At 29.6% G+C, this 20715-nt stretch overlaps 2 protein-coding genes across 12 annotated transcripts; one reads left to right on the top strand and one right to left on the bottom strand.

Annotated features, from left to right (window-relative positions):
• Positions 1-1009: 1009 nt before the first annotated feature.
• LOC112758210 (uncharacterized) lies at positions 1010-20419 on the top strand. 11 transcript variants are annotated; one of them, XM_072206770.1, is made up of 10 exons: positions 1010-1280; positions 1373-1481; positions 2312-2533; positions 10931-10999; positions 11155-11438; positions 13900-14034; positions 14628-14873; positions 17635-18406; positions 18639-19184; positions 20101-20419. In XM_072206770.1, exons 6-9 carry the CDS (start codon positions 14023-14025, stop codon positions 19154-19156), a joined length of 1548 nt encoding a protein of 515 aa, XP_072062871.1. In that variant the 5' UTR covers positions 1010-1280; positions 1373-1481; positions 2312-2533; positions 10931-10999; positions 11155-11438; positions 13900-14022; the 3' UTR covers positions 19157-19184; positions 20101-20419. The 11 variants fall into 11 exon arrangements, with proteins under 11 accessions (XP_072062871.1, XP_072062860.1, XP_072062875.1 ...); XM_072206759.1 differs by lacking the exons at positions 10931-10999; positions 13900-14034 and adding an exon at positions 2121-2215 and having other exon boundaries at positions 14631-14873; positions 17635-18223; positions 18287-18406; XM_072206774.1 differs by lacking the exon at positions 10931-10999 and adding an exon at positions 2121-2215 and having other exon boundaries at positions 14631-14873.
• Positions 1325-6251, bottom strand: LOC140177646 (uncharacterized). Its single transcript, XM_072210791.1, has 2 exons — positions 4986-6251; positions 1325-1417 (listed from the first exon to the last, which is right to left on the bottom strand). Exons 1-2 carry the CDS (start codon positions 6249-6251, stop codon positions 1325-1327), a joined length of 1359 nt encoding a protein of 452 aa, XP_072066892.1.
• Positions 20420-20715: the final 296 nt, after the last annotated feature.

Genomic DNA, 20715 nt, shown 5'->3' with positions numbered 1-20715 from the left:
TATCAAAATTTTTTAGCCACAAAATGCACTATAATTAATTAATTATGGTAGTGACTCCAGCAAGCTAAAGTACCAAAACTATAACAAAATACAATTTAACCTTTTGGAGAGCAGAAAAGAGTGTCTGACTCTACCTGAAAATAGAGGTGAGATTTGTCTTTAGGTCATGGAAAGGACACAATCTAACTAAAAAAGAAATCTAAAATAAAATAAAAATCAAGATAAATGAAATGGAATAATTAAAACTTAATATAGTTTTTTTTTAAAATTTATATTGTTGAAATAAAATAGAAAGGATGGGTGTGTGAGGGATGCAAAGTGTGAGGAGGGGATTGAAACACGATTGCCCAGGAAGGTTTATGTGTCTTCTCCAATTGGACAGATCTTATCTCATCTCTCTCTCTCTTTCTGCATGTATCTCTTCATTGGGAAATGAAGGCATCTATCTATTAATATATTTTAATTATTTTTCCTCTTTCATCAAAATTCAATTTCATAAATATGAAGTTCAATTTTTATGTATATAAATAATGATGTTATCAACTAATGAACTAATTCAACATTAAGTATAAGAATTAACATAAGAATCTTTATTAAGAATTTTACATAAAGATTTAATAATAATATATTGTCATATTAATAAAAAATATTTATCCTATATATATATAAGTTTTAATACATAAAAACTAAACTAAAAAAGAATATAAATAATGTTACCTAAACACTATAAGATTAATGACCATAAATTATTATTATTAACATGTGATTATAGATGTAAATCTTATTTAATCACGAATATTTTGAAAAAGAGTTTCATTTTTATACATTTATATTATATAGAAATTTTACATAATTATTTAATAAGATTTATATATTTAATTTTTTTTAAATGAAGAATTTGAAATTACAAATTAGTTATTTAAACTTAAAAAATGCTATATACAGAAAAATATATAGTAAACGGACAAAACTCAAAAGTGGTTACATTACAAAAAAACTGTGTACGGTGTGAAATAGACATGTCATGAGAGTGTGAAAGAACTGGGAACCAGCGCCAGGGCATTTAATTGCTTCCCATCTTCACGCATGTTCCCTTTTGTCCATAAATATCTCCCTCATTATTCTCAACTCTCAAGTAACTAAAAAAAACCCTAATGGTGCCTCAAAGGCCAATCCCATCGCCCCTCACTCTCTCTGAGCTTTGAAGCTCACTCCAGCGGCAGAGCATCCCTCTCACTCTCTCACTCGCAAAATATATTCAGAGAACTTCAATCCCTCAGGTAAATCTCTCTCTCTCTCTCTCTCTCTTTCATACTCCAAAACCCTATCTCTTCAACCCTGTTTTCCAGCTTCTGATTCGTATTTCTCGTAGATCTTGGCCAGTTTTTTCGTTCATGGAAGCACAAAAATGGAGGTACTGGCAAACGGAACCAGATCGCAAGGGCCGAAACCAGATCAAGCTGAGGATTCTCAGAGCAATGGTGAAGCCCTTGTAGCTATTTTTATAATATATTCCGTTGTATTCTGATTCATTTGTGTCTTCATAATGTTTTTGGTGTCTTGATTAGTTGGTTATATGTAAATAATACTTGGAATAAATTGTTTGGACGTTTTAGTGTTTGGATCTGTTGATTCTGTTTGAATATATATTGCACAAAATATGTTACGATATTTCAGCATGGTTATATATGTCCATTCTGATTTTCCATTCCTGCTATGAAGAAAACAAAAGATGAGAAAAATAGTAGGTTTATATTAAGAATTTTACAAAATAAAAATTTTAGAAAAGCAAGATATTTGTATTTCAATATTGATATTTTTGTAATTCTACAAAATAAAAATTTATTGTGTTTATATTATCAAAGAGTCAAAGTCTTTCCCTTTAGAGTTATGTTTTTCTTGGTCTTTACGGTATCGGGGCTTAAACATGCTGTTTTGGAATATATATTCAATTTAATAACACTTGTCACAGGGGCAGGAGTGGTAGAAGGTAGACTCTAATTTTAACAACACTTAGTTACTATAACCATCGCAACATAATCATATTAAAATTCACCATGTATTAACCCCCCCTCTTTTTCTCTCTTCTGGCTTCGAAATTCAACTATAAAACACACAAGCTACTTGAAGTCTTGGGAAACTTGCACAAATTCTTGCTATCGAATGAAAACAAGTACACGGAGCTCTTTTTCCCGCACTCGAGCTTCTCCTCCCAGTACTGTTTTATGCTGTTGCTCTTGTTTATTACCTTGTCTTTATTTTGTTTTCTGCGATTTACAGTTTAAAATTTGAATATATGATTTTATTTCAGGTCCTGATAGATATTTGGCTCACTCTATCTCTCTGATCCCCCTACCGGTTTGCTGCCGCCGGCCACTTTCACTCACTCTGTATCCGGCCTCCATCAGTTTGTCAGTGTCTCCTCGCTACTGCCATCCGCCGCCTCCAAACTCCGCAGTCTCGCCCTCTCTCCATGCAGTCTCGTCGCACCGTTCTGCTCGAATTGCCTCCCTACCTCACCGTGCATCTACAGGTAGGCCGTTTCTTCTGTTTCTCTGTTTTTTTCAGGTAGGAAGTAGGTTTTTTTTTTACGTATTTGGATATTTTGATACTATCTTTTTTTCTCCTCCCCCCAAACGACCTCGTTTTATACTTCTAAAAAAAATAGAAGACCCTGATGCTGGCTCAAAGGACCCCAATCCCATCCCACCCCCCACCCCCCACCCCTATCTGAAATTTGAAGCTCACTCCAGCGTAATGATAAAAATTTAGATGAAAATAAATTGGGATGTTATGTATTAGGTTATATGATTGCTGTTGAAGACATCCGTAATACAAATATATATGTTAAAAAATTTAAACGTGACAATTTTGTTATATATGTGATGATCGAAGCTGTTTGTTGTTGGGTGGTGTTGTAAAGTCTCTAGAAGCTGAAATTTCAACAGAAGAAAGAAAGAAGATACTGCAACCTGTTATAAGAATGACTAACATATATGAAAAATAAATACACTATTTTCTATTTCATGTTTAAATAAGATATTAGCAAATAAAATAATATAATGACAAACATAAAATGATAGATAGACTACATCCAATGAGAACAAATGATGTCATTTGATGGTAATTCATTAACGTAAAAGAATAGATAACTAACAATTTTTTTGAACAATGTGTGTATAATGCGAATTAATAAAGTTAAAAGAGTAAATTTAATCAATAGCATTAAATTAGAGTGAACTGTATTTTTATTTGATTGGTGGTTTATGTTGTTTAAGATAGTCATTGTTTACATAGCATTTTCCTTCACTAATTTCAGTGTGGTTAAGCAATTAAGAGTGTGTCGGGTTTAAATAGAATATTAGAAATTTTGTTTCGGTTGAATAAAATATAGTGAGTTAGAAGTTTTCAGTAAATATATAGAACAGTTCTATTTAATGAAACTCTCAAATATCTTAACAAATATGTAATGTCTTGGTTTAGTTATAAGAGTAAAAACATGGAATTACAAATAAATAGGTTCAAGTTAGGCCTTATCTTAAATAAATATGGTGAATTGTTGAGATATTCGGATAGTAATTTCTATTAGAATCTGCGTCAATGTTTTACCAAATAAAATAATAATAATAAAATTTTAATAACAAATTTTAAATATTAATAAGATATATAAAGGATAGAGATTAATAGAGGGATAAAATGACGAAACAATAGTTCATGAAGCTTTTCAAAGAAATATGGCCGGAGATTTTTTTAATTCTTAAACTAGTGTCTGGCTAATGTCTAATACAGCACTCTTTTTCTTAGTTGTTATTGTTTACAAAAATAAAATACTTGTAAACACAGATGAATTATAAAAATAAATCAAACTTCAATAATAAAAAGACTAACTAATCATATTTATTTTTTTAGTATTAGCAACATGACCCCAACAATTTCTTCCAAATCGTAAAAACTTAGAAAACAAAGCATTCTTATTTTTGGGTGTGGTTGGATCAAAGCCTAGTTTTTTAGAAAAATTTGACACGCAGTTTAAGAAAGATTTGTAATGGTTTTTGCATGCCAACAAACATTAAGATTTTTACGATTGTTGTATATTGTTTATTCTTTTAGGATTGATTTTTTATTGACCGTTGTGAAAGTAATATGTTGTTAAACTTTTATTTTATATTTTTTTTATTACAATATTCTTATATTTTTATAGATAGATTATTTGTATGAATTGTTGTTTTGCATAAACAATAGAGTTGAGTTTCGTGTGGAGCTTTTATTCTATAATTTAATATTAGACATGAGTTTCAAATTTCAAGTTATCTTCAAGAAAAAACTGATTTTTAAAGTTAATTCTAAATATTAAGATTTGATAAAATTATTTCAACAATTTTTATTTTTTTTATTGATTAAGTAAAACAAATCATATAAATCTTAATAAGAGGGGGGCCAATTAAATATAAAATATAACAAAAAATTAACAAAATATAATTTGTAGCATATATATATCAAAAAAGTAATTATATTATATAAAAGTCAATGTTCAACTACATACTTTAAGATTTTGATATTTTTAAACTTGCTCGACGATGCTTCATGGAACTAAAATCATCAATTATCATCTCTGAAGTGAATTTTGAAGCAATTTCCTTTTCAATATATACAATCATACAATCTGCTAAAAATTCATCTTCCATCTTGTTTCGAAGCCTTGTTTTAATAATCTTGATAGCTGAAAAGGCCCGTTCAGTTGTTGCTGTTGTTACAGGAAGAGTCAAAACAAGACGAATTAATCTATCAATTAAAGGATATATATTTGATTTTCCTGTCTCTGTCAATTTTTGACACAATTCAGCAAGAGTAGACAAATTCTGAAAATCTGGAGCTTTAACCACATCAAGTTCATAATGTTGTAACTCATAATCCAATTGAATCTTTTCTTGCTCAGAAAAATCTAAAGAATAGAAATTCTTTATAAGATTGCGTATGTTGCAAACACTGAATAACTTGAAAGCATCTTTAGGATCTAGAGATGTACTCAGTATGAGGAGCTCGGTTGCTTGCTCACTAAATCTACTATTTAGCTCTTTCAATTGAAAATCTATCATGCTAGTAAAAATGTCAACACGATAGTGGTGTTCAACAGTGACAACATCTTTTTTACGACGAGACCGAATTATGTCACTAAAAGAAGCACCCATATCAGGTATCTGAATAGCATGATCATTGCAGAAAGAACTAACTTTCTCCAAAAGTGCTCCCCAACTACTATCTCTTAACTGTTGAATCAATGACTTTGTACTAGAAACCAGATGCATAGCATTCAAAATGTCTTGAGATTTTTGTTGCAATGCTTGACAAAGTTTATCAGTGATTCCCATGATTTCTTTCATCATATGCAAAATGAAAACAAAATCAAATGATAATAAAGATTTAAGAGCATAAGTAGCATCACCACGTTGAGAATATGTAGATCCATTAGTAGCCAAATCTTCCAGAACTGAAGTTGTTGCTCCAAACATACGTAAAAGGCTACAAATTGAGTTGAAGTGAGAGCTCCACCTGGTATCTCCTGATCTTTTTAATGTGCCAATTTGATTTGCTCCTCTTCCTGTTTCAATTTGATTAGTTGCAACTAAATGGGAAATTTCAGTTGCATAAGCAGATCGTAATTCATCATTGCGTTTGCAAGAAGAGCACACAACATTGATAATATTACTCAAACTTTGGAAAAAAGCATGAACATCAACAACTTCTTTAGCCGCAGCAACAAGAGCTAGCTGTAATTGATGAGCAAAGCAATGAACATAATATGCATAAGGACATTCTTGAATAATTAAAGCTTGTAACCCTTTCCACTCTCCACGCATATTACTAGCTCCGTCATACCCTTGACCTCGAACATTTTGAATGTTGAGATTGTGATGAGATAATGCAGAACAAATCTCTTGTTTTAGAGTAGCAGAAGTAGTATCTTTGACATGAACAACATCTATTAGCCTTTCTTTGACAAATCCATGCTTATCAACAAATCTAACAACAAGTGCCATTTGTTCTCTTCTAGATTCATCTCTAGCTTCATCAACAATCAAACAAAACTTTGCATTACCAATCTCATTGCGAATTTCATTTTGCACCTTTCTAGCAAAAACATGTAGAATTTCCTTTTGAATAGAAGGTGATGTGTATATTGCATTTTGAGGAGCATTATCCAAAACAACTGCATCCACTTCTTTATTGTAAGAAGCTAATAATTTTAACATTTCAAGAAAATTTCCTCGATTCTAAGACTCATGACTCTCGTCATGTCCCCTAAAAGCACAAGCTTGAAACGTTAACCATTTGACAGTATCAATAGAGGCTTTAAGACGCAATCTATTGCTTAAAACTTGTTGTGAGCTTTGCTTAGCCAATACTTTGTCAATGTGACATAATTGATTAAGCAAATCTTTACAAGACTTAACAGCAATATTATGAGGAGAATTAAGAGATTTACCCACATGAGATAAAAATGCACAATCCTTTCCATTATTCACTTTTTTCCAATTGCGAAATCCTCCTGATGTGAATGGACTTGATTTTCTAGAAAATAAATAGCATGGAAGACAAAATGCAGCATCCACTTCTGGCGAATATTCTAGCCAAGAAAAACTCTTAAACCAATGAGCTTTGAAACGACGAGGATGACTTTCTAGACCAGAAAGAGGGTACTCATCCATAATAAATTGATATGGTCCAAACTTTATGTATGCTCTACGGATTTCATCTTGTTGATTGATAGGATAATTCCAAATTTGCGGACGCTTTCCGGGATCACGCATCAATGTATCAATATTAACTTGATCTATTTCAGTCCTTGCTATTTTGGAAGCAGGGGGTTGAATATCTTGCTCGACAAGTTGTGTCACAGGTTGTTCAATAATATTTTGAACATTACTCAAACAATCTGAAGCTGAATTTTGTTCATCATATATTCTCTCTTTTCTCTTGAAAAATGAGTGAATTGTTTTCATCTTTGACATTTTTAACTTAACTTGAACTATCTAACAAAAAAAAACAAAAATAATTGCATATATATTATTTTCTTAAAAAAAAAATATTAAACCTATTGAGCAATAACAAATAATTTTAGAAACACAAATATATAATAACCAAAAATAAAGTTATTGATTTACCTGATTATTTTTTGTTCCAAGTCTCACAAAAAAATAATTCTATTGAGTTTTGTCCTCACTTCAATCTTTGAACACTGTCCATTATAAAAAAAATAAATTAATTATTTTAAATAAATAATGTAAATAATACTTGACATTGTCATTAACTTAAAAAAAATTGAAATATACCTCTTTGAATCTTTGTTGTGCATTCAATGGTTAATATTTTGTTGTTCACTTCTCTTCAATGGTTTTTCTTCGTATGTCTTGTTTTGGTATGGAAAGAAAATTAGAATGAGAAGAGTAGAAGACCAAAAGTTTGGGAATCACTAAAAGAGAGAGAAAAGTGGCGCTATGCCTATGATAGTTTGAAACAAATATTTGAAAAATGTACTAGGGTTACTTTAATTAATAGTATGGGCTTGGGCTAGTATAATAGAACCATTTTTATTAATTATTAGAATGGGCTATTTGTTAACAAGAGTAACAATAATTCAAATATCTAATACATAATGCAGTTTTTAGTTTTTTTAATTTATAAAATTTTGTAAGTTATATTTTTTTTAATATTATATATAAAAAAATTTAATATTATTAATATTACTATTTACTATTTTTTTAAAAAAAATTGGGGGGGACCATGGCCACCTTAGGTCCCCCGTGGATCCGCCACTGTTCGGATAGTAATTTCTATTAGAATCTGCGTCAATGTTTTACCAAATAAAATAATAATAATAAAATTTTAATAACAAATTTTAAATATTAATAAGATATATAAAGGATAGAGATTAATAGAGGGATAAAATGACGAAACAATAGTTCATGAAGCTTTTCAAAGAAATATGGCCGGAGATTTTTTTAATTCTTAAACTAGTGTCTGGCTAATGTCTAATACAGCACTCTTTTTCTTAGTTGTTATTGTTTACAAAAATAAAATACTTGTAAACACAGATGAATTATAAAAATAAATCAAACTTCAATAATAAAAAGACTAACTAATCATATTTATTTTTTTAGTATTAGCAACATGACCCCAACAATTTCTTTCAAATCGTAAAAACTTAGAAAACAAAGCATTCTTATTTTTGGGTGTGGTTGGATCAAAGCCTAGTTTTTTAGAAAAATTTGACACGCAGTTTAAGAAAGATTTGTAATGGTTTTTGCATGCCAACAAACATTAAAATTTTTACGATTGTTGTATATTGTTTATTCTTTTAGGATTGATTTTTTATTGACCGTTGTGAAAGTAATATGTTGTTAAACTTTTATTTTATATTTTTTTATTACAATATTCTTATATTTTTATAGATAGATTATTTGTATGAATTGTTGTTTTGCATAAACAATAGAGTTGAGTTTCGTGTGGAGCTTTTATTCTATAATTTAATATTAGACATGAGTTTCAAATTTCAAGTTATCTTCAAGAAAAAACTGATTTTTAAAGTTAATTCTAAATATTAAGATTTGATAAAATTATTTCAACAATTTTTATTTTTTTTATTGATTAAGTAAAACAAATCATATAAATCTTTCTTTACTATATCAGTAAAAAAAAAAGTGAAATTATGATAAGCAAATTTATTCAAAATATTTGTCTCCCATCTTGTTTATTTTTTTATTATATTTTCTATTTAAAAAGTAAAACTTGTTAATATGGTTCTATTATATCTTGATATTTATGGTCTTATAAATCAGTTTTTCTTTTATGATAATTTGAAATTTAAAGCCCATATTTAATATTAAATTATATAACAATAGTTCTACACTAAACTCAATTTTTTTTATGCAAAATAACATTTTCAGTAAGCAATCTATATATAAAAATATAAAAACATTGTTAATAAAAAAATATAAAATAAAGTATAACAATATATCACTTTCATAGCAGCTAATGAAAAATCAATTCTAAAAGAGTAGACAATATAAAACGATTTGTAAATCTTGGTATACATTGCCATGCAAAGAACTATGGTAAATCTTTTTTTAATCTACGTGTTGATTTTTTTTAAAGACCTAGGCTGTAGTCTAACTACACTCTAGTATAAAAATTCTCTATCTTCTAAGTTTTTATTGTTTGGAAGAAGTTGTTGGAGTTATATCGTTGATATTAATAAAGTAAATGTGATTAGTGAATTATTCTTTTATTGGTTTTTGATTTATCTTTTATATTTGTCTGTAAATATAATTATTTTATTTCTGTAACAGTAACAAATAAGCAAAAAGAGTACTGTTTAGATATTAGCGAGACACTAGTTAAAAAATTGAAAAATCTAATAGTTTACTATTGTTAGGCGATATATTCTTTTTATCCTTTGTATGTCTTATTAATATTGAAGAATTGTTATTGTAATTTCATTATTATTGTATTTTATTTAGTAAATTTATTTTTCAAAAAAGATTGAGGTAGATTTTAGTTTGAGTTGTTATTTGAATATTTCAACAATTTATTATAATTGTATGTCATAGGGGATGACTTGATCCTAATTGTTTGCAATATTAAAAGATTTAATATTTGATGAAGTGTTTGTTAGAACTTTTTACTAGAATTTCATTTAATGAAAATGTTCTAAATATTTACAGAAGATTTCTTATTCACTATATTTTATTACACGCAACAATTTTTGGTATTTTATTTTAAATCTCACTCACTATAACCACACTAGACTTAGTGAATTATAATTATGATATTCTTTGTTCTCATCAAAGGTCGGCCATCTATTCTTTTATATTTGTTATTGTATCATTGTTTTATTTACTAAAATAGGAGAGTGTGTATTTATTTTTGTCATATGTTGTTCGTTCCTCCAAGGGATTTAGATATAGCTCTCCGGGATTTGGTTCTACACTATTTTTGGATAACCAACAGAAGTCTCCCAAACCACTCCTGTATCCTCATGTGGTAGAGTTCTCGAATTAATATTTCCTTGTAATGTTAATTCTTCACTTTTTGGTTCCAAATTTCATTTCTTGAATTTTACCTTCTCTCAAATTAAAAAATTAATTAATCGAATCATGTAATCCAAAGTGCTACAAATGATAAAAAAACAAAGCTAGAAATAGCTTAAAAACGGAAATTTTGTTCGGCCCACAGGTATCGAAGGGATTTTCGGTTCCATCCACCTGTTGTCTCTGTTCTTATTGTTCTTAGCTTGGAGTGTTGCTCATTTTTAATTTTTATTTTTTTTATGTGAGGTTGTTTAACTTTAAAGAATATATAAAGTTTTGTCTAATGGATATATACTAAAAGATAAATTAGAACAAATATGTAAATATTTATACAGTTCCATCAAAATAGAACTTTCTCCGTCAAATACTTAAGCCATGCATTTGCTTTTTCTTTTTTATTTATAAATACACATTCAATTGTAAGTTAGCCACAGGTAACAATGTGGGTCATAGATATGGACCAGTCATGATATAAAGATTATTTAGTCTTTATATTTTAGTCCCTGGTGTGCTCTTTTTTTCTTTTATTGTAATGTTCGTACTAATAATTTTAAAATTGTTTTTGCTATTTTAAATTTCTAAAATATTATAAAAAAAATTAATAAAAAGGTTAGATTTGATTTTTTTACAAAAAAAAGAAATATAATAGACATTATGCCCTCTTTATAATTATTATACAATATATTATAAAAAAAATTAATAAAAAGGTTAGATTTGATTTTTTTACAAAAAAAAGAAATATAATAGACATTATGCCCTCTTTTACCATCTCGTTAAAGTTTCCAAACACACTCTTAAAACATCCTGTGACGAAGATTTGCCAATTCCGACTCCTCTCCTAGAATTTGCACATGCTTAAAACACCCGTAACTCACAATGGACAACCAGTGAGGGTGACAATCATATTCCAGGTATCAGCTAATTTCCTGCATTTGTCATGTTGTTTACTCCTGAGTATTGTTATTCGTATTGGTATTGTTATTGCTACATATTTGTTTGATCCTGGCAAATACCTGCACTTTCATGCTAATGCATTGGAGAAAAATACTTGATGTGTGCTTTCCAGGTGGATGAATTGGGTGTGCTTATCTTCCAAAGGCTGCTTTAGATAGAATGCCATCCTTCATTCATGAAGAAAGGTCTGTGCTTGTTGGTCTTGATGGCAAAGGCACGTTTCTTGTTGTTACCTGGCTTTGCAAAGCAACGAGGACGGGACCCAGTCCTCTGCATGTCGGTCCTCTCTTTTCCTTGGCATCCCCTGCAACGAAGCCATTGCATACGAGGTTCCAAGTAGAGGAAAAAGAAAATGCAGCCAAAATTGAGTTCCAAACATGCTTGCTTGCTTCAAAGGTAATGCTTGCCTCTCTGTTTTTTGTCATCATTGTCTTATATACCTTAAATTAAAGTAGCTTTGTTATTTGTTGTTGTCCCATAAAAATTTTAAAATGTTAAATTATAAAAATTCACAATAGAGAGGTATATATATTGTTAGAAAAAATATAGTTTAAAAAGTAATGATAATAACATTATCCTTATTCAAGAAGAGTATATATAAATTAAGATATATGTTGGTTATTTACAAAAAAATAATTTTTAGTTAAATTAAGAGACTTTCAACAATTTCTTTCAAACAGTAAAAACTTTAAAGATAAAGTATTCTTATACTTGGATGTAGCTGGATTAGAGCATAGTTTTTTAGAAAATTAACACGCAGTTTAAAAAAAATTACTATGACTTTTGTATGCTAACATACATCAAGATTTTTACCATTGTTTATATTGTCTATTTTTTTAAGATTTATATTTTATTAGCCGCTATGAAAGTAGTATATTGTTAAACTTTTATTTTATATTTTTATATATAAATTATTTGTATAAATTGTTGTTTTTCATAAGAAAGAGAATTGAGTTTCGTGTGAGGCTTTTATTATATAATTTAACATTAGATATATATCTTAAATTTCAAATTATCATGAAGGAAAAACTGATTTACAAAGTTGACCCAAACTATCAAAATATGATAGAATCATATCAACAACTTATACTTTTTAAATCGAAAATATAATGAAAGGAAAAGGACGTTAGGAGACAAAAGTTTTGGGTAGATTTGTTTATCATGAGTTTATCTCTTTACGGGCGAAGTAAAAACAAATCAATAAACAGAGATTTATATGATTTGTTTCTTTACTACATCCGTAAAAAAAAATGAGATTATCATAAACAAATTCAGCCAAAACATTTATCTCTTATCTTGTCTTTGTTTTCATTATATTTTTGTTTTTCAAAGTAAAACTTGTTGATATGATTTTATCATATTTTGATAATTTGGGTCACTTTTGTAAATTAGCTTTTTTTCGTAATAATTTGGAATTTAAGACAGATGTCTAACGTTAAACTATATTACAAAAGTTCTACATGAAACTCATTTTTTATGCAAAATAACAATTTCAGTAAGCAATCTATATATAAAAATATAAAATATAAGAACATTGGTAATGAAGAATATAAAATAAAAGTTTGACAATATATCACATTCATAGCAGTTAATGAAAAATTAATTCTAAAAGAGTAGACAATATATAGCGATATTGTAAATCTTTGTGTACGATGGCATGCAAAATCGATGGTAAATCTTTTTTTTAAACAGCGTGTTGAATTTTTAAAGACCCAGACTGTGATCTAACTACACTCTAGCATAAAAATTCTCTATCTTGTAAGTTTTTACTATTTGAAAAGAGTTGGTGGAGTCATATCGCTGATACTAATAAAGTAAATGTTATTAGTGAGTTATTCTTTTATTGGATTTTGATTTATGTTTGTAATTTGTCTGTAATTATAATTATTTTATTCTTGTAAACAGTAACCACTAAACAGAAAGAGTACTGTCTTAGATATTAGCGAGACACTAGTTAAAGAATTGAAAAATATGTATGCTAAAATTTTTTCAAAAGTTTCATAAACTATTGTTTCGTCATACTGTTCCTTTCTATCCTTTGCATGTCTTATTAATTTTGGAAAATTGTTATTGTAATTTCATTGTTATTCTTATTTTTTTAAATAAATTTGTTTTTTTTCAAGAAAGATCGACGTAGATTCTAGTCGAAGTTGTTATCTAAATATCTTAATAATTTACTATAATTGTAGGTCATAGGGGATGATTTGATTCTATTTGTTTGCAATTTTACGTTTTTACTCTTACAGTTATATCAAAACATTTCATATTTGATAAAATATTTGTTAGAACGTTTTACTAGAATTCCATTTAATGGAAATGTTCTAAATATTTACGGAAAATTTCTTTCTCATTATATTTTATTTACTTACTCGCAACAATTTTTGGTGTTGTATTATAAATGCCACTAATTATTGACTGATTAACCACACTAGGATTAGTGAATTATCATTAGATGATATCCTTTGTCCTGATCAAAAGTCGTCCATCTATTCTTTTACATTTGTTATTGTATCATTGTTTTATTTGCTAATAGTTTGTTTAAAAATAAAATAGGAGTGTGTATTTATTTTTTTGCATATGTTGTTCGTTCCTCCAAGAGATTTAGATATAGCTCTACATTATTTTCGGATAACCAACAGAAGTTTCCCAAACCACTCCTGTATCCTCATGTGGTAGAGTTCTCGAATTAATATTTACTTGTAATGTCAATTCTTCACTTTTTGGTTCCAAATTTCATTTCTTGAATTTTACCTTCTCTCAAATTAAAAAATTAATTAATCGAATCATGTAATCTAAAGTGCTACAAATGATAAAAAAACAAAGCTAGAAATAGCTTAAAAACAGAAACTTTGTTCAGCTCACAGAGATCGATAGAGGAGATGAGGGAAGAGTGGATATCACATGAAGTTATTCCAAAGGGATTTTCGGGTTCCATCCACCGGCATGGTCTTGCCGTTGAGGGCTAACTGGTCATCTTTGGATGGAGTTGATGGTTTGTCTCTGTTCTTATTGTTCTTAGCTTGGAGTGTTGCTCTTTTTTATTTTTTATATGTGGGTTGTTTAACTTTAAAAGTTTTGTCTAATGGATAAGCACTTAAAGATAAATTAGAACAAATATGTAAATATTTAGACAGCTCCATCAAAATAGAACTTTCGCTAGAAGCTCCGCCAAATACTTAAGCCATGCTTTTGATTATTCTTTTTGATTTATAAATACAAATTCAATTGTAAGTTAGCATCAGGTAACAATTTCTGTGATAGATATGGACCAGTTATGATATGAAGTTTATTTAGTCTTTATATCTTGGTCTCTAGTGTGCTTTTTTTTTTTTTTACTTTTATTGTAATGTTCTTACTAATAATTTTAAAATTGTTTTTGCTATTTTAAATGTATAAAATATTCAGAACCATGTAATTGATAGTAGAATATAATTATTAGACAATATATTATAAAAAAATTAATAAAAAGGTTAGATTTGATTTTTTTTTTTAAAAAGAAATATAGTAGACATTATGCCCTCTTTTACCATCTCGTTTTAAAGTTTTCAAATACTCTCAAGTCTTACAAGTATATATCCTGTGAAGAAGGTTGTATCCCATCCCTCCCGGATCCCGCATAGATCTTTGAGGTCCCCAATGGAGTGTGATTTCTTAGATTGGAAGGTCCTTATCATGAACATGTACAGCATAAAACGTGGCTTCGATGATTGGTTTAGTGTCTCTCTTTTCCGGGCCTCCCCTGCAACAAAGCCATTGCATACGAGGTCCCAAGGAGAGGAAAAAGAAAATGCAACCAAATTTGAGTTCCAAAGATGCTTGCTTGCTTCAAAGGTAATGTTTGCCTCTCTGTTTTTTGTCATCATTGTCTTATCTACCTTGAAGTAAAGTAGCTTTGTTATTTGTTCATTTTGTTGTTGTCCCATATTGATGTGAGTAAGTTTGTCCATGCATGACATTCTTGTTTCAATTCATGAATAGATGAAGGTTCTTCCTGGTGATTTGATTGTTAGTTTCGAATATTGTATAGATTCATGTCAAGGACAACTATGCTAGTTTTCTTAAAATCTCTAATTTATCTTATGTATAGATTATGATGTCAATATGGTAAACTTCTGCCTTCTTGTTCCAATCCAATGGGAAGAGCACTACTTTTTCGATGATGATTTCTTTTATGTTTTGGATTTTTTGTGATTTTCTATGATTTTAATTCTGAACTCTATCCAATTAGTCTGTTTCTGAATTGTGTTTCTACCTTAGGTTTTTTATTGTTTTAGCTATATCGAATTATCGATCATGGTTTTTGGGATGTAAATGGATTAAAAGGCTATCTTTAATTAATTTTAAGAAGCCATTAATGTGTTCTATTTTATTATATAAATAGAAAAGATCACTCAATTAAAAAATGATCATTTGTTTAAAAGGAAGATTTTCTTTTGAGAAACTAGTTCTAAAGATTTTCTCAATATCACATTAACTATGTTGATATGAATAATTACTTTTTAATAAAATACTTGTTTTCCAAATTATATTCAAATACTTCTATTTAATTTATTTAATATGTAGAGAACTTTTGTTTTATTTTATAAAGATTCCTTAGACATTCAAACTTGGTGAAATTTTGTATTGAGTGCATTATATTGATACAACAAACAAGCAAGTTAGACAGAATTTAGTACTTGATTTTAGTATGAATCTTTTAATTTTGTTTTAATTTTGTTGCTGTGTTCGAAGACAGATAGCTATTCTGATTTGGTATATTCGAAAGACACCTCGAATATTATATTGACGATCTAACAAGGATGAATTTCAATAAATTTCTACCTACGGCTCTTATCTTTTATGGAATCGATCCCCTTTGACTATACAATAATATATGAATTCTTTTGTTGATATTATTACCAGTATTTGATACTAAATTATTCATAGTATTACTAATTTACTATACCTTCCCTATTCTCTCCACTTGCTTTTTTTACTAAATTGTTTTAAGATAACAAATTAGTTAAAAATCTTTTATTTTATCAGCCTAATTACTTTTTTGATTTTGAAAAAAAAAATATCTTTATTAATATACTCTCTTCTCTACACATTGATCCTCATTCCATAATGAAAAATAGTTAATAATTAGGATTCATAACAAAAATAAATAATCTATTTACGAAAATGTTTTTCTTGCATCAAACACTAATATATTTTTAACATCCAATTAGGTGAGATAATTAGTTGATTAAAAAAATTAAAAGTTCGTTGCTTTCTATTTTTCTATAGGTAGAGTTGTCAAGTTCTACCTCTTCGTTATTTAAAGAAAAAGTCTAAGGTGTCATCAAATTTGTTAAAACCAGCACTTTGTCAACAAAATAAAAATGAGTGATTCTTCATGATTAGATAAAATCTCACACCATTAAATATACTATTGATGACTAATGGCACAACTGAATCTATTTTTTTTTTGTACGAATTTAAAAGAAAAAAAAAAGCAATCCGATCCAATAAAAATGAGATCTTTTTAGAATTTGCTATTTGATACCACATACTGTTTTTTTTTTCATTCATTTCTTTTTAGATAAGTAGTAGTGTTAAAAAAGGTATAAAAAAATGAATGACACTTAAAAGTTTTTATGATTATATAAAAAGATTTTATTTTTCTTCATATTGTAAGAATCCTCTATTAAGGGCTTGTTTGGGTGAGCTTTTAAGAAAAGATCTTTTTTCGAGTTATCTTTTTTTAAAAGATCTTATTGAAAAGCAAAAGTAATTTTATGTAAAAAGGTCTTTTTATATATCAATTATGTTTGGGTATAATAATATAAAAGTACTTTTTTGTTTATTTATTACATGAAAAACATATTTTTTTTAAGAAAAAAAGATCTTTTAAAAAAAGATGTAAATTACAGTTTTTCAAAAAAGATCTTTTTTATTTTATTAATACTTTTATTTTTACTACTAGAAATTTGTAAAACACGTTAAAAAATAAAAAAAGATCTTTTTTTTAACAAAATAATGGCGCCCAAAACTCTGTAACGGAATTCATTTTTTAACCTGCTATGTGAATAATTAAGGGTTTTTTTTTTTTTTAAAGAAAAAGGTCAATCCCTCTTCCAGACTTCCACGTTACTCTCTCTTCTTCTGAAGCCTAAAACCCAAAACCTCACCTGCCGTGATCACCTCGCTCTGCTCTGCCTGCGTTTCTTCGCGTCCTCGTCTTCTCTCTGCCACGGTTGCTTCGTTTATTCTCCGGCATCATCGTCGCTCGCGTCTGTGAATCTGCTCCGCCATTCTGTTCTGTGGTGGGTACATTTCTGATGTTTTTGTACTGGAATTTTCTGCCAGTTTTTATCTAATCTATTTTGAGAAAGAGATTGTAATTTCAGAGCATAATGATCTACTTGTAACTGCTAAATTAGGGTTACAATTTATAATGCCCTCTTTTACTCATTACGTTAAAAACTAGTCTTTAAGTTTACGAGTATATATATACTACGAAGAAGAATTTGCACATACTTATGAGTTCTCGTTTCTCAATTTTAATTGTTTTATTGTAGTATCTTGTTAATTGAGTTACAGCTAGGGTTTGTCCCGTTTTCTGGCGCAGTTAATTGCATTGCTTGACTTGTGCCGTGAGAAGGAAGGAATGATGGCGGATAAGAATCAACGATACCTTTTGGTGCTAACGCCTGAAAGGATCTGCGGCATCGACACCATGAAATTGATAACACCCGAGGAGGAGGAGACTGTGAATTGGGAAAATCTACCTCCGTTTCCCTTTGATTTCAGCGTGGATCTTCCACGGATCTGCATGTACGCTTTGGAGTTGGATTCCAAGATTCATCTCGTTGGAGGTCGCCAATATTACTTCCCATATCATCCACATAATCATGGTGCTTTTCAATTTTCCAAAAAAGTCTTCGAACTAGACCTTGACAAGAAGGAGGTGGAGGAGTCGAAATCAATCGATGATGCTCCAACGGATTTTGATACCCAGTTCACAACTTGTTACAAAGTTAGAAGTGATTATTATTTCATAGAGACGGGTGGTTTCGCACCCGTGGAGCATCCTCCTCATTATTTTTCGGTTCTACGCTCCGGAACCAAGTTTTGGGAATGCTTGCCTGATGCTCCTGGTCATCCTGACATGTGGTCGAGTACCTGGGTAGTTAACAATTCATGGTTCGACTTCTATGGTAAGCTATACCTTCGACTCTGTTTGACCGATGGAAGAGTTTTTATCCACTATTATGACACAGATAACCCACACAAGGGCTGGACAAAGAGTGAGGGTGACAACAGTTTTACGGGTTCTTTTTGTGTCCCAGTGGGTTCCGATGGCCAGCGTCACTTCTTTCATCCTACTGTGCATATTCCAGGTATTTGTTCGGGTGCACTAATTGATAATTACTCTCTCCATAATATATTTTCGTTTCAACAACTGTTGGGGAATTTCTCCAATGAAGAAGAAAGATTGTAGTTAATTTTTATTAAAGAAGTATGCATTGCATATGATTTTTTTTTTCTTATTGTAAAATGTGCAATCTTCACTCTTCACTCAGCATCGCTCTTCACATAGCATTATCCATTCTATTATTGGTATTGTTACAGATCTGGTTGATCCTGGCAAATACCTGGCACTTTCGTGCGAACGGATTGGAGGAAAAAAAGTGATATGTGCTTTCCAGGTGGATGAATTGGGTGTCCTTATCTTTCAAAGGCTTGACGGCTGTTTAGATAGAATGCCATCCTTCTATCGTGAGTTAGATAGCATGATATCCTGCAATTGTGAGAAAACGCCTGTGCTTGTTGATCTTGATGGCAAAGGCACGTTTCTTGTTATGTTACCTGGCTTTGCAAAGGGCCGGATCCAAGTCGTCTGCATGTTGGTTCTTCAAGTCGTTGCAAAGAAGGTTGTATCCCACCCCTCCAGGATCCTCCGGAGATCTGTGCGCTCCCCAATGGAGTGTGATTTCTTAGATTGGAAGATCCTTAGCATGCACATGTACAGCATGAAGGAAGACATCGAAGATTGGTCTACTGTCTCTATTTTCCCTGGCATCCCTTGCGATGAAGCCACTGTGTACGAGGTTCCAAGGAGAGGGAAAAGAAAATACAGCCAAATTTGAGTTCCAAACATGCTTGCTTGCTTCAAAGGTAATGCATGCTTGCCTCTCTGTTTTTTGTCATCATTGTCTTATGTACCTTAAAGTAAAGTAGCTTTGTTTTTTGTTGTTGTCCCATATTGATGTGAGTAAGTTTGTCAATGCATGCCATTCTTGTTTCAATTCATGTCAAGGACAACTATTACGATTTGATTGTTAGTTTCGAATATTATATAGATTCATGTCAAGGACAACTATTACGATGTCAACAAAGTAAACTGCTTTTTTTCCAATCCAATGGGAAAGAGCACTACTTTTTGGGTAATGATTTTTTTATGTGTTGAATTTTCTGTGATTTTAATTCTGAACTATTGTGTTATATACTTATATTGAATCCAATAGTCAGTTTTTAATTTCTCTTTTATTCTCAAAAGATGTCTTTTTCCTATAAATTTCATTCATTCTTATTTGGACTGTAATATCATGATTGTCATTCTTTGTTTGGTTCTGAATGATGTTATGCAGAAATTAGTCTTTTTTTTTTTTGTTGTTTAATAAAAATATTAGAAAGGTTTAAAATATGTAGTGCATCAAAAATTCAAAACATGTTCAAGCTTATTTAGAACCCTATCCACCAAACAAAGAAACTTCAATTATATTGCTGATCCAAGGTTACTGGACAAAGCCAATATTCATCAAAATACTGAGTTCCATAGTAAAGTAGCCATAGATATTCTTAATAAGATGTGTTGAATTCTGATGTAGCATTGCTCACAACATATACGTAAAGAGAAGTAGCCTTATGAGGACTTGTAGCCTGCAACATATCATTCGGGTTACTTCTATTAGGCACTAAAATCTAAATAAGAGGCTTCCTTTAATTTTCAACAATAATTTGTGTCTAATGCTATGAGGCAATCCTTTCTATTATGCCTGATTGATATGAATTCTTTTATTGACTTTTGCAGGTGTTTGTTGATCAAGTAATGTTATGCACCAGTATATTTTGAAGCAATCGGATACGGACGGCCAACATTTTTTTTTTTTACCTTACATTTGAATTAACATTAGCTAATTCTCTTGTTTTACCCTTAAAAATGTTGGTCATCTAACATTCTCAATTTTAGAATATGAAGATGATACATATAGTTATTTACTTACCACATAATAGCTTAGAATGGTAATATTGTATATTTAATCAACATCTTGATTATCAAAATAGAACAAAAATGCAGGGTTAATTTTGGAGGCAGTAATGATTGAAGCAAAGGTCTTACTTGGTTATAAGTACCTAGCACTTACTAATGATATTTTATATTTATATAATAATGTTGTGTCTTGTCGTTTACAAACCTGTCTTAATAACTTGTCCCTAATTTTATAGTCTGCAATGTTAGGTGGTGTTGTAGAAAAAGTTTTGATCCAACGTGAGAAGATTCAATAAATTAATTAACTTGTATAGAATAAAAAAGTAATAAAATTTATAATAAAATTATAAAAATTTAATTAAATAGGAACAAAATAAAAGAAATAGAGTATAATAACAAATAATAATGTTTTATAATTTTTTTCAAAATTTTACT

This window comes from Arachis hypogaea, chromosome 2, assembly GCF_003086295.3.
Source record: "Arachis hypogaea cultivar Tifrunner chromosome 2, arahy.Tifrunner.gnm2.J5K5, whole genome shotgun sequence".
In the NCBI taxonomy this organism is placed as follows: domain Eukaryota; kingdom Viridiplantae; phylum Streptophyta; class Magnoliopsida; order Fabales; family Fabaceae; genus Arachis; species Arachis hypogaea.
Note: the sequence above shows the minus strand (reverse complement) of the source record. Positions and strands in the feature narration are given on the sequence as shown.

Coding starts and splice junctions, on each gene's coding strand:
- LOC140177646 (XM_072210791.1), bottom strand. CDS start 6,251: ATGTTAAAATTATTAGCTTCTTACAATAAAGAAGTGGATGCAGTTGTT. Junction 1,418..4,985: donor ATGCTTTCAAGTTATTCAGT/GTTTGCAACATA, acceptor TCCGTTTGCCAG/TACCTCCATTTTTGTGCTTC.
- LOC112758210 (XM_072206753.1), top strand. CDS start 11,202: ATGCCATCCTTCATTCATGAAGAAAGGTCTGTGCTTGTTGGTCTTGAT. Junction 11,439..14,630: donor CATGCTTGCTTGCTTCAAAG/GTAATGCTTGCC, acceptor CCTGTGAAGAAG/GTTGTATCCCATCCCTCCCG. Junction 18,407..18,638: donor TCCTACTGTGCATATTCCAG/GTATTTGTTCGG, acceptor GTATTGTTACAG/ATCTGGTTGATCCTGGCAAA.